Source organism: Acromyrmex echinatior, chromosome 2 (assembly GCF_024713525.1).
Source record: "Acromyrmex echinatior isolate Ae372 chromosome 2, ASM2471352v2, whole genome shotgun sequence".
NCBI lineage: Eukaryota > Metazoa > Arthropoda > Insecta > Hymenoptera > Formicidae > Acromyrmex > Acromyrmex echinatior.
Genome location: NC_141853.1, coordinates 21,549,630 through 21,562,097, shown reverse-complemented (window position 1 = coordinate 21,562,097; position 12,468 = coordinate 21,549,630). Strand labels below are relative to the sequence as shown.

The window sequence follows — 12,468 nt, the reverse complement described above, 5'->3', positions numbered from 1 at the left end:
GGAATGGAACATTCTCCACAAAAACGAACACAACGACAAAATACAATATTATTGAAGACACGTGTAAAATTTATTACTTTGATAATCAATTACAGGAATCAGCTGATCTATTTCTTCGTTGAAATATTTCATAATTAAAATGCGATAGGACCTTATGCTTTTATTATATTTTAAATAAATGTAAAATTTATACCTAGAATTAATTCACACAATATTTCCTTATTTTTTCCAGTTAATAGCAATCGTGAAATAATTTAATAAAGTTTAAACAAAAATTATCGGAACGAAGAATTATATATGTAATTGAATTTTTTGTATTCGATATGTTTATTAAATTAATTTAGTAGCATTATGTCATATTTAATATAAAATCTTTTAATTTTATTGTAATATACTTGTATATATTATATATAAATACGTATTATCTTACAATCAAACACAAGCATTGGATTGATCGATTACACTTTCTATAACTTATGTATCGTGAAATACGCATGTTCTTCATAAATCAAATCTATCGGAAAGATTAGACTTTCCTTCTGCATTGACTTTCAAAGATAAGGCTGGCCCTATCGATTACCTGATGTTTCCATCGTTTACATTTAAAAATAAATTCGGCGGCGATCTTGGCCATTTAACGATTTTTTTAAATTTCACTAATAGCTTTTTTGTGAAAAATAAATAAATATAACATAGATGTAATATAAATTTTAATTATCGTGGTATATATAAAGTTATCAATTAATTAAAAAAGAAATATAAATAGATAAAAAAAGACTCGGCAAAAGATGTATTTAAAATCGCGAACTATATATATATCATATACTTAATTTAAATTAATTCAAATTTTACTTTATGATATATAAATTTTAATTTAATAACAGCCTACTTTTAAACATTTTTATTCTGAATTAAAATTCTTCGAAGAATTCAAATAAAATTTATATCGTGAGTAATATCAATCAAATGAAATAAAATGAATATCTCGTTAATTTATATCGAGTGATGAGAATATAATCAGAGATAAATATTGAGATTGAAAAATTCACTTACCCTTCTCCGATTCGTCCGGCTCGTCACTGGCGCACTCCGGTGTGCTTCGCTCTTCCTCGCTGCTACTGAAACTTCTTTGTTGCGTGACGCCCACTGTTGACGTAGGTTGAGCAGAACGTCCGCCCTGCGTCTGATGCAACGAATGCTGCGAGGGATGCATTGCAGAACGAACGGAGCCAGTCTCCATCGGTGTCTGACCGTAAGTCATTCCGAGGTCTGTACCCTGATCCTGCATTGCATTAAATAATCGATATGTTATAAAACTCAGTGGGTCGGTCCGATATGGTTATCAAATCGTATATCAAGTTGCAACTTTTTTGTATACAACAGTCGTTAATTGATCCGTAACAAATTTTATAAAATAAAAACATTCTTATTGTTGAAAATAAAAAGATTTGTTAAAATATTCAATGAAAAGTTAAGTTAATTCTATAGTCAGTTAGTTCATTCAGTATTTTTATCTAAAAAAATTAAAATTCTAAAATTTTATGTCAGATAAATGCATGATATGAAAAATAATAAACTTTTATTTTTTATTAATTTGTACTTATTATTACTTTCACACAAATAAAATTAAAATTAAAATTTAATGAAGAAGACTATATTTTATTGTGAAAGTTATTTATTATCATTTTAAATTTGCATGCTTTCCCGGGAAAAAATATTATATATATATATATATATGTGTGTGTGTGTGTGTGTGTGTATATATATATATATAAGTATAATATATAGGTATAATTATATAAAATACATATTTTACACACACACACACACACACACACACACACACACACACACACACACACACAATTATATATCATTATATATAAAATATGTCCATATATATAGTGAGTGTGTGTGTGTGTGTGTGTGTGTGTGTGTGTGTGTGTGTGTGTGTAAAATATGTCAATTTTTTATTTAATTATAATTTTGTATAATTTTATATAATTATACAATTATATAATTATACCTATATATTATAATATTATATATGAAATATTTTTTCCAAGGTAAAGAAAATAAAATTAGCTCGCCGAATTTAATGCGGCTGCACATATATTCCATAATTTTCATAAGAATTAAAATTATCGGTTCGGAACTATTCCGATTCGAAATTATCGATTTTCTTACTTGATAAGTCAATCGTTGTCTCGAATAGTTCTGCGGATGTTGTTTCATCAGACCGTCAAGCTCGCCTCGATATAAATTGGGATCGTCGTCAGGATAGGCTGCAGGATGCCTCGGAGTTTGTTGCATCGGGTAAGACCCAACCACGTGGGGTGTCGGTAAAGTTCTCGCGTGAGGTGAAACAGACATTTCTACCCCACTGTCGCTCGTGGACATCCGGCGACCCGAGATCTACAACCACAGGAACGAGACTCACTGAGTATTCCGTGCAATGTACATCGCGAGGGCGCGGGCTGATAATTCTCTTCGGTTATGACGGGAACGCCTCGACCTTTTCTTCCGTTCGTAAATAAATAAATCGCGGAGATATCAAATGTGCGAATTATTGCGAACTTATCACGGTGCAACGTTACATATTTATGAATATAAGAGCATCCGAGCATTTACGTGCGCAAAAGTATATCTGCCTTGTAAATAAAAGAGTGCGTTCCGACAAGAATATCGGGCGAGCGAGGAGAACGTTACCTGCTCTTGCTGGGAGTACTGTCTCCTGAGAGGACAGTTTCCGCTTCTCTGTAATAACGGCAAATTCTCTTTCTCAGCCGCGCTGTGCGCCCTCTCGAGTTTCGGTCTTTTATCCCGAGTTTGGTCCGCGAGTCCCTGACGACCACCCACCTGCAAGTCTTCCTGCATTTGCCGCATCATCGCGTTGTCCACGGCGAGGCCCGGCCTCGTCATCCATTGTCCGGTCTTCGAAAGAAGTTCCTGCTTCTTCTTGCAAAGTACGCACATCCATACCACCTGCAATCAGAAAAGTAGCGTTCTCATTTTGACGATAAAAGTACTACGAGCAACGTCTATTTGTAACTCGACACTGCGAAGGAATATTTGGAGACTAAGTAGTGCGCTTGTACGATGTGCTTTATTAAGGATCGAGAGAACGAATGTGCGCAAAAATTTTATCTTTCCAAAGCGCGAAAGTATCTTGAAACTTATCGATCCAGGTCACCGCGTGCGGCCAGTGACGAGGATATTAATAGGAAATTACCTATAGGAAGTCGGCCGGTTACCAAGCTAATTGGAATGTATAAAGCGGCGTGAGATTGATTATAGAAGCGAAAGACACGCAAACTATAAAGTAACCTAGACAACGTGCGACATATCTTATTTCGCAATTATCCTTGCTCGAGCGTTATTTTTACGGTGAGCGATTCGCATAAAACAGAATTAAAAAGTGCGTTCTAGATCAAATAAATACGACAAGTATTTAGAACAATTGTATCCGTTCTGCTCCGCAAGGTTTGAAATCTCGTCGGTTTTACAGAGAGAAATTCCTCTCCAAGTTTCTGTCGCTGGATCGGGTTATTGCCTCGGGTTATATTCTTATGCAAATCTACGTGAATCTGAGTAATGTTAAATTAAATTGAATAGATGCGAACGTAAAAAGTGTAACAAAATTAATCTGCCAGTATACGTAGACGATTAAAAAGTAGTTGTAATTCTCCTGCTTCTTTTATATATTTTAAAAAAAAAAAATTTTTCTCTGTAAATGTTTATTAATTTGTCTTAAATATTAATTCGTATTTCGATAAAATAAAATAACATAAAATAAATTAAAAATTATTGTTTTCAAACTTACAAATTTGTTTCACGAAGTGCATTCATATATATGTGCATTCATAATTTATAATGTTGTTATAATATGCGACATTCTTTTTTATGATATTATATTTTTGCATTTTAGCTCCATGTAACAGATATATATATATATATATATATATATATATATTTACATTAGATATATATCTAGCATTAGTTAAATAATTTGTTTTAAATACGAGATAAGTTAAAAGTAATGATACACAAATCTGTAAAATGGAAGAACATTTCGTAATATATTCTAGTATGATTACAACAAAAAAATGAATGACTCAAATTAAGGCGGCATATTTTATATAAGATTAATTGTTTCAATAAATTACTTATCATGTGCATTCTTATAAGCAATTGTTGTGTATTGGATATAATGAGGATTCACAATTAGCGAACTACCGCTCGAGTCAAGTAGTTTGCACTGTGAATAGGAACTAGTAGAATATTTCATCAAGATAGAGAGTGATGGATGGCGTTTAATAGCAAACTACAAAACAATGCCTATGCAAACTCTCATCGATAACACTTTGCTGCCCATTCCCGCGTTACATTGAAAATCATGATGAGGATCAATGACATTGTCAAATAATGTAGAATTGAAGATGTTGTTATTTTGCGAGAATATAATGTCACACACGAAAGCAGAAAACTTTAATTATTATTGTAAGAATCTAGATTTAAAAATTGATGTCAAAGTATAAACTTTATTTTAGTTTGATGACGAATCCGTTGAGACCTAAGAAGATAAGTGCCTGTCAACCTACTTCGTGCTGAACACTGCGTGCGAAGTGAACGTGACTCACAATCAGTATTGAATTGACTGTACATATGTCAAACTTTGCCTTAAGGAATGAAATTTTTATTATAGTAGTGGTTAATATCATGTGATATATATTTTTAATAAATGCAGATAACTGTCCGATTCGTTTTTGCATGATAACTTTTTTTTCTTATTTAATCCTAAATGAAATAATATTGCATATTCAGTACAAAATTATTTCATTATTATATAGATTAAAAAATGTACACAACTTTCTACAATGATTATTAATTTTCAAAACTGTGTGAGTAAAATTAGTCACTTAATAAAATTGTCAAACAGAATATGTCCATAAAACATATAATTTGTACGAATTGTACTAACAATGAGATTGTTTCCCTGGCAATTACAGAAAATTATATACACACAACTGCTGAAACTATTATTCAATCAACAATTTATCACAATGCTATGTTTCATGCCTTTCATGGAGGAATACAAAGACATTTAGATACTTGGACACGTTTTTCCTGATTCGCACGTTTCGTTAAATGTTTTTTTAAGAATTATCGGAAAGCTTTCAATGTCATTTCGCGAGCTGTGAGCTTAGCGTTCTAAAATTAAAAAGGAGAATTCCAAAAGGAAGCTATAGGAAATACACACAGAAAGAACGGTGGAAGAAAACGAGTGTGTGTGTGTGTGTGTGTGTGTGTGTGTGTGTGGTGTGTGTGTGTGGTGTGTGTGTGTGTGGTGTGTGTGTGTGTGTGTGTGTGTGTGTGTGTGTGTGTGTGTGTGTGTGTGTGTGTGTGTGTGTGTGTGTGTGTGTGTGTGTGTGTGTGTGTGTGTGTGTGTGTGTGTGTGTGTGTGCGTGCGTGCGTGCGTGCGTGCACTCGCGCGCACACTTCAACTTATTATCTCAAACTGCGACGCGAGAAGAATTTTCCGGCAAATTCGAATACGATCGACGTCGCACGTACGTGCGACGATCGCGTACGCTTCAGCGAGTACCTTCCAACTAGGTACTCGGCAACACCACGATGTAGACTGACAGCACGCCTGTAAGGAAGAGTCCGCGAGGAGTTGAGAAGAGGATAACAAAGATGCGGCGAAAAGGAGTGAAGGAGGAAGCACAGCAACAAAGATAGATGTGGACGGGAAGAACTTGAAGAGCACTTCGTTGAGTTGCCTAGACAGCAATATGTCAAGAGTTCAACCTCTTCCCGCGATCTCTCTTCGTTCGCCAGCGTCCTTCGTTCGCCGAAAATATTTCTTATGTGTGACACATGTGAGCTACCTGCCAGTCTTGGAAAAAAAAAGAGAGAAAAGAAAGGAAGAAGATCCTTAAGCTATCTCACTATCCTGTGCATTCGAGAGAGTCCAGTGCCGTGTAAATGATCATCATTAATTCGGCGGATTGATCCGCATCGGTGATTTGCATTAATTAATTAGGGACAAATTAATTCAGATTACTTTATCACGACGCCAAGTACGCAGTCCCATCGGCGGCGGGGGCCGACAATGGCAACGGCGATGACAAACCGGCGTCGTCATCAACGTCCACGTCCTGATACTTCGAGCATGAGGAACGATCGATACTACACAAGCTCGTACAAGTCAATCCGATAAGTCACTACGACGTCAACGATATATACGGCATGTAATATTCGCCCACACCGAGTCAACGTGACTCCGTCTTGACTTCGGAAAATGTGATCGATGCGAGCGTTGAATATATAAATCCCACCATGTATACCAAATTATCTCTTATCGATAATATTATTCGAAGAAGAGAAAGAGATAAAGAAAGAAAATTATTTAATAAATTTTAATTATTTGATGCACTGATGGATCCAAGAGAGCCTCTCTTAAAATCTTTTTTTAAAATATATGCAAAATGTTATATATATTTTTAATATTTCTAACATGTTTAATCACACTTTTTATTCCAAATATAAAAATATTTCTTAATTTAAGAAGCCCTTATAGGTATAAGAAATATAGATAGATTTCATTATTATTATTCTCTTTTTGGGTTAATATAATTTTAAGTAAAACGTTTCATAATTTATATATTTAAATGATACTTTTTCAACCAAAAATAATTCAAATATTCTATCCTTTTATATTTTACTGTAAAAAAATTTTGCTTGCAACGCGTAATGGTCTCTTGATAAATTTCTATATTTGCCGATGACTTAATGTCAAAAATTCTCATTTAAATATTCATTTTATAATTTTATATATAAAAAAAACCTTGAAAAAAAACACAAACTTTTATCAAGAAAATAAAAAGCGCATATATATATATATATTATATTATTAAAGTATAATTTAAGATGAGACATATATAGTCAATGTGCTCGTAATATCGCAACACTGCACTGTTTTTTCAGACCTTCCTCTTTGATCACTCGGAATGGACCCGAAACTAAATCAACTGAACCTGAAGTCTTATCTAAAGAAGTTTCCGCTTTCTTGAATAAAGCATTGTTTTTCAAAGAAAATAGTTCTATGAGAACCATCACGGGACAAAAGAACTTCGACTTCTTTATTGTCAGCAACCACCTGATGGATGAGAGAAACGTAAAAAAAGATAACGGAAAGCACATTGCGACGTTAAGAGTTTCGGTCGTCATGCAACGATTACCTACGTGCACAATATCCGTACTTACAAGAAAAGGGACCCAACTGTCCTCCTCCGATTTTAATGAACTTAGTATGTTATTCTCCAGACAAAAATGAGCGACACGTATTTTTTTATACGTGCTCATACGCACTTTTAAAAGGTTTAAGGTTTTTTTTATAAGGCACCCTTTAAAAGAAAATCGATTTTTCTCTTTTGAAGCGGATATTGTCGAAACTGTAAGAGATAGAAAAAAATTTTCTCAACGAAAATTGAATGAATTCAAGAGTACTTTAGAAATAATAAAAAAAATTTTTTTATAAATAAATAATTTTTATTATAAATAAATAATTTTTTTTATTTAAAAAAAAATTTTTTTTTATTGTAGTTCTAAAGGACTCTTGAATTCATTCAATTTTCGTTCAGAAAAATTGTTTCTACCAGTTTCGACAATATCCACTTCGAAAGAGAAAAACCGATTTTCTTCTAAAGGCTATTTCACCCCTTAAAAGTGCGTATGAGCACATATAAAAAAAATATGTGTTGTTTATTTTTGTCTGAAGAACAACATACCAAAGGTTCATTAAAGATTGAAGGGGGACAGTTGGGTCCCTTTTCTTGTTAGAATCGCCCTTCAAATTTAAGTAGAACTCGCTTCGTATGCACCCTCTAGCGAGGCATCGTATTGGGGCACTTCGGAAGACTAACCTGGAATCATGCTCGAGCATATAATACGGAGGAAGTACGTGGGGAACGTGCACAAGTTCGGCTTTCGTAAATGACAGCCAAGCCTTTGAGGCAAACTGACGCAATTACCAAGTGCTCTCGTTTTAGGAATCAGTTTGCACACACAAGATCGGTGGAGTTTCAAATGATACTATCATCGATTCTAGGTGGATAATTGTATACATCAAGGGATGTTATTGTATACGCCACTATCATTCGTCAATGAATCACATTGATATAATTAACATAATGCAAAATTAATGACAGATTGATATATAAGACCAATAAGTATAATACATTGAGAAAAATGTTCTGATTCTACAATAAAAAGTATAAACAAAATAAATTCTGATTATATAAATCTAAATTCTAATTATTGTAATTAAATTTTTAATTGTCTCGCTTAGAATATTTAATAAATTTAAATATATTTGATTTACACCTTTCTAGTTGAATCTACCAAAATTTAAATTAATGCAACAATTTTTTTTCAAAATTTCAATTAAGGTGATATTTTCTTTATATGAATCAGAATTTTGATCTTGTCATACAATTGATTATCTCAAGTTGATTATCTCAACTTGAATGTGATAGATTTAACTATAAGTATCTAATATATATGCTTTTCTGAATGCAAAGATTTTTTCTTCATGTAAATTAAAATTCTGATTATCATTCAATTTCTGATTATTTCAATTTAAACTTAATAGATTTAATTAGAAGCTATAAGTGTCTGATTTATATTCCAATTAATGCAACAAAAAAAAACTTTTTCTTTCATATAAATAAAAATTCTGTTTATCGTAATGAATGTTTAATAGAATTAATTATAAGCGTCTGATTTATGCTTTTTTGATTGAATTTCACTAAATTTAATAAGATTTTTTTTCCACTATATGGCATCTATTTATTATTAATACTTTTACGCTACGTGTATAAACAGATAAAAATATTTAATAGGTAGTAGTAGAATTTGTTAGTAAGAGTTTATATCATGCAGTTTCATTCACGAAATTCATAGAATTCAAAAGTCCTCCGTCCTACGGAGATTGCGAGGATTTCGAAAGTTTATGAAATGCAATTTTATCTACTCGCTCCTTTCTAATGACTTTGACCTTTGCGCTTTTGCATCTTTCTGATAGGAAGCATAGATCCATATTAGCGTCAAGAGCTTAGACTTTGTCCGGCGAACTTTTCAGGTGTCCTACATATAGAATGAGCGGACGAGAGAATCGTATTCCCAAGTCGCTACTCTACGGAGAGCATCAGTTGAGAAACGACAGATGCTACCCGTAAGTCAAAGTACTGGGTTCTTAGCGAACTTTCGATCGTTAATACCTCATTGGGAATGTGTGTATGTGTGTGTGTGTGTGTGTGTATATATGTCTGAGGCGCCACGAAAGTCGCACATATTTATTATCACTTCACCATGTAACTCCTATAATTCGTTTATGATCGCCAACGTGCGAGATGTGAGGTGCAGTCGCTCCAAATTACTAAAGCGACGAAAAATATTCTAGTAAAAAGGCACCGTTGTACTATATCTAAACTTTTATAGATTAATGCGTTGTTAATATTAAAGTAGTTTGTAACCTTTTTAAAATTTATCGAAGATGAAGGATTGAAGACACTCTCGAAGAAACATTTCGTCGCGCGCGTGATGCAGTAAGTTTCTTCGTTAAAAAAAAAATATATACAAAATCCTAGCAACATCGAGAGACTATAAAAATAAACGAGAAACAGAGTATTTATTGATCATTGCAATATATATCACGTTCCGATACTTTCGAGCGAAAGAAAGCAGCGACCACAAAGAACGATATCATGGCGAAACTATAAAACAATATACGAATAACATCAACGCTTTTAAACAATGTAGCGAAATTTGTACAGAACGAGCTGTTTCGAATTGACATTAAAAAAAATTAATATAAAGATTTGCTTTTTAACATATTTTTTCAAGTCATTTTTTAATATTAATGCACTAATCTAAAAGCTAACGTCCGCGACATTTCTTATTATTTCTTATTATTTTCTTCCTTGATGTCTACGAAGACATGAAATAATTTCAAAATCAATGAGGAAATAGAAATATATAATTATTTTAATAAAAAAAAGAAACAATTCTCTAAGTCACATTATCATGGACGTCGGCATAGAAAAACGAGGAAGGAAAAGGACCGTGCAAAAGCACACGATTTTACGCGATTCTGCGATATGAAAAATAGAGACGATCGGAATTAGAGAATGGCCCGCAATCAATAATACAGATTGTGGAGAACGAAGCGGAGAAGTCGACGGGTATTTTAACGTTACACGTGTTCTCGTTGCATCTGCGCGTTCTCGTATATCACCCAAACTACCTCGAATCTTCCCGGTGAACAACGCAAAATCTCCCAGGGGCGATTTCTCGCTATATTACTGTCTGTACTTGCGCGATAATAAAGTATTCGGTCTACTGATTTCGTGCTGCGAATGCGTGTTTCAATCGCGAGATGTATCATCGGATGTATATCGATATAGTTGATTTCCAGCGGAGGAGCTGTAACTCGAAGCATAGATAAACAAAATGGTCGCGGAATGGGTCGTAAACGTCGCGTATTCTAACCATCGACATTTTTATTATGACGTCGCTTTCCACGTATATCAGTCGCCATTTAAGTATTACATCGTAAACCAGACTTCATTCAGAAATGCTTTTACCCTTTACTATATCCACGAGACACTTCAGGAGCGTTTATACTGGCCGTAATCTGTTAACTTATATCGTTATCTGTAAGAATTGACCAATTACAGTCGAATAAGAGGGGAATAATCGTCAATGCTTACAGATTACGGCCGGTAAAAGATCATTGATAAGATCATCTGTATTAAACAAAGTATTTTTTAAGACCATAATGTGAATACAACAAATAATAAATAAAAGCCTTAAACGATCAAACTGAATCTCGAGTACTTAAATAATTTAGTGGAAATTTATAAATTCACATAATTTTGTAAACTGTGCGTCAAATTTAATTTTCAGTCTTGAGACGCAATTCTAACAAAACTAGAATAGTAATATCACAAATTAAATTGAGAAGCAATTTAATAATATTGATATACTCGTAAACATCTTAGAAAGACCTTAATAATCTGAAGCTGATAAGCATCTTAAACATGTAAATAATTTTATTAATTGAAAAAAATATTACTTCAGTCGAGATTCGAGCTCGAATTATTGTTTTCTAAAAAATTAATTCAGTTGTAAAAATAATTGTAAAATTAATTTAGTTGTAAAAATAAAGCAATGATAAAAATAGCGTATAAAATAACGTATAACATATTAAGTACGCTTGTAGTACATGGTTAGAATTTATATTGCAGCGCGTTTCATGAATAAGATCTAATCTTCTATAAATAAATCCCATAAGCAATAACAAGGCTCCTCGATTTCGTTTCGAAGAATTTATTTCAAGAAATAATCCAGTACTCCAACACAGCTCTCCAACAGACATTGTTTCTGTCTAGCAATTCGATGACAATCTCCAAGTCGCGATTGCCACTGTAGATCGTTCGTAACGATTGTTCGTAATGTTCCAAATCTTGTTATTCCCTTTTTCGTTTTCTTTCCCCATTTTCTTACCGACTCCCTAAGCAATTGTTATCTTCGACATCCACCGGTAGCCGCGGCATCAGAACGTCGAACTATATATTCTTCCTGATGCCGCTGCAACTCGGGAGAACAACAAACAATCTTTAAACAAAATTGTGCGCATCGAGGAATCCCAGAAGAGCGTAGATTTGACGGATAGCGTATATTTTATTCCGCCTTTCCTTCCACTCCCTTTATACACTACCCTCCTCCGTGTGCTCCTCTACCACGCACCCTCTCTACCAAACTTAGATCAATATGTTGCGTCATGTACCCCCTCCCCCTCCCTCTCGTCCCACCCTCCCTCGCAGATCGCCCAACGTCTCACCGTCCGCCCGGCCACCCACTCCTCCAACGTCCCCGCACTCCAACCAACCCCGACACTCCCTCCGTGAACCAGCGCGGCGAGTGACGTCACGCAGGGACGCGCCCCATTCATAGGCTCCCACGCAGCGTCCAGACTGTGAGAACGAGGAAAAAAGAACGAGACAGAAGGAAAGAAAAACTGCTGACGACGGCGACGTCGACAACGCACAGACATATCGGGACACACGATTCCGATGGGTTATAATCGAGCGGTCGGTATTGATTCCTTTCGAGCGAGACATTTTGATAGCTCTGTAATTTCGTTGTTTTCGCAACGGGACGCAATTAAACGATCCGACTGCGACTGTGCGACGCGACGTGACGTGACGCGACGCTACGCGACGCAACGCGACGCGATGAGACGGGATGCGACGCGACGCGACGTGTTACGGGGTAAGAGAGCTCATTTAGAACGAAGAAAGAACCCCCTTTCTCCGCCATCCTCCGTCTTCCTCCCTCATGGTTTCGCGAGCGCGGATCGATGATGTAACGACGCTCATGATGACGTTTGTCATTGTACTT

The 12,468-nt window shown here is 34.7% G+C and overlaps 1 protein-coding gene across 12 annotated transcripts in view; it reads right to left on the bottom strand.

Annotated features, from left to right (window-relative positions):
• The window catches only part of Rim (Rab3 interacting molecule), a 66,200-nt gene that overhangs the window by 43,935 nt on the left and 9,797 nt on the right, over window positions 1-12,468 (bottom strand). For 11 of the 12 annotated variants that reach the window (XM_087402963.1, XM_087402953.1, XM_087402959.1 and 8 more), the window contains exons 3-5: window positions 2,710-2,985; window positions 2,188-2,415; window positions 1,054-1,282 (exon numbers count right to left, since the gene is read on the bottom strand). In XM_087402963.1, the coding sequence (XP_087259089.1) occupies window positions 1,054-1,282; window positions 2,188-2,415; window positions 2,710-2,985 (733 nt within the window). The remainder of the gene's footprint in view (window positions 1-1,053; window positions 1,283-2,187; window positions 2,416-2,709; window positions 2,986-12,468) is intronic. The other variant, XM_087402962.1, reaches the window with a different exon arrangement.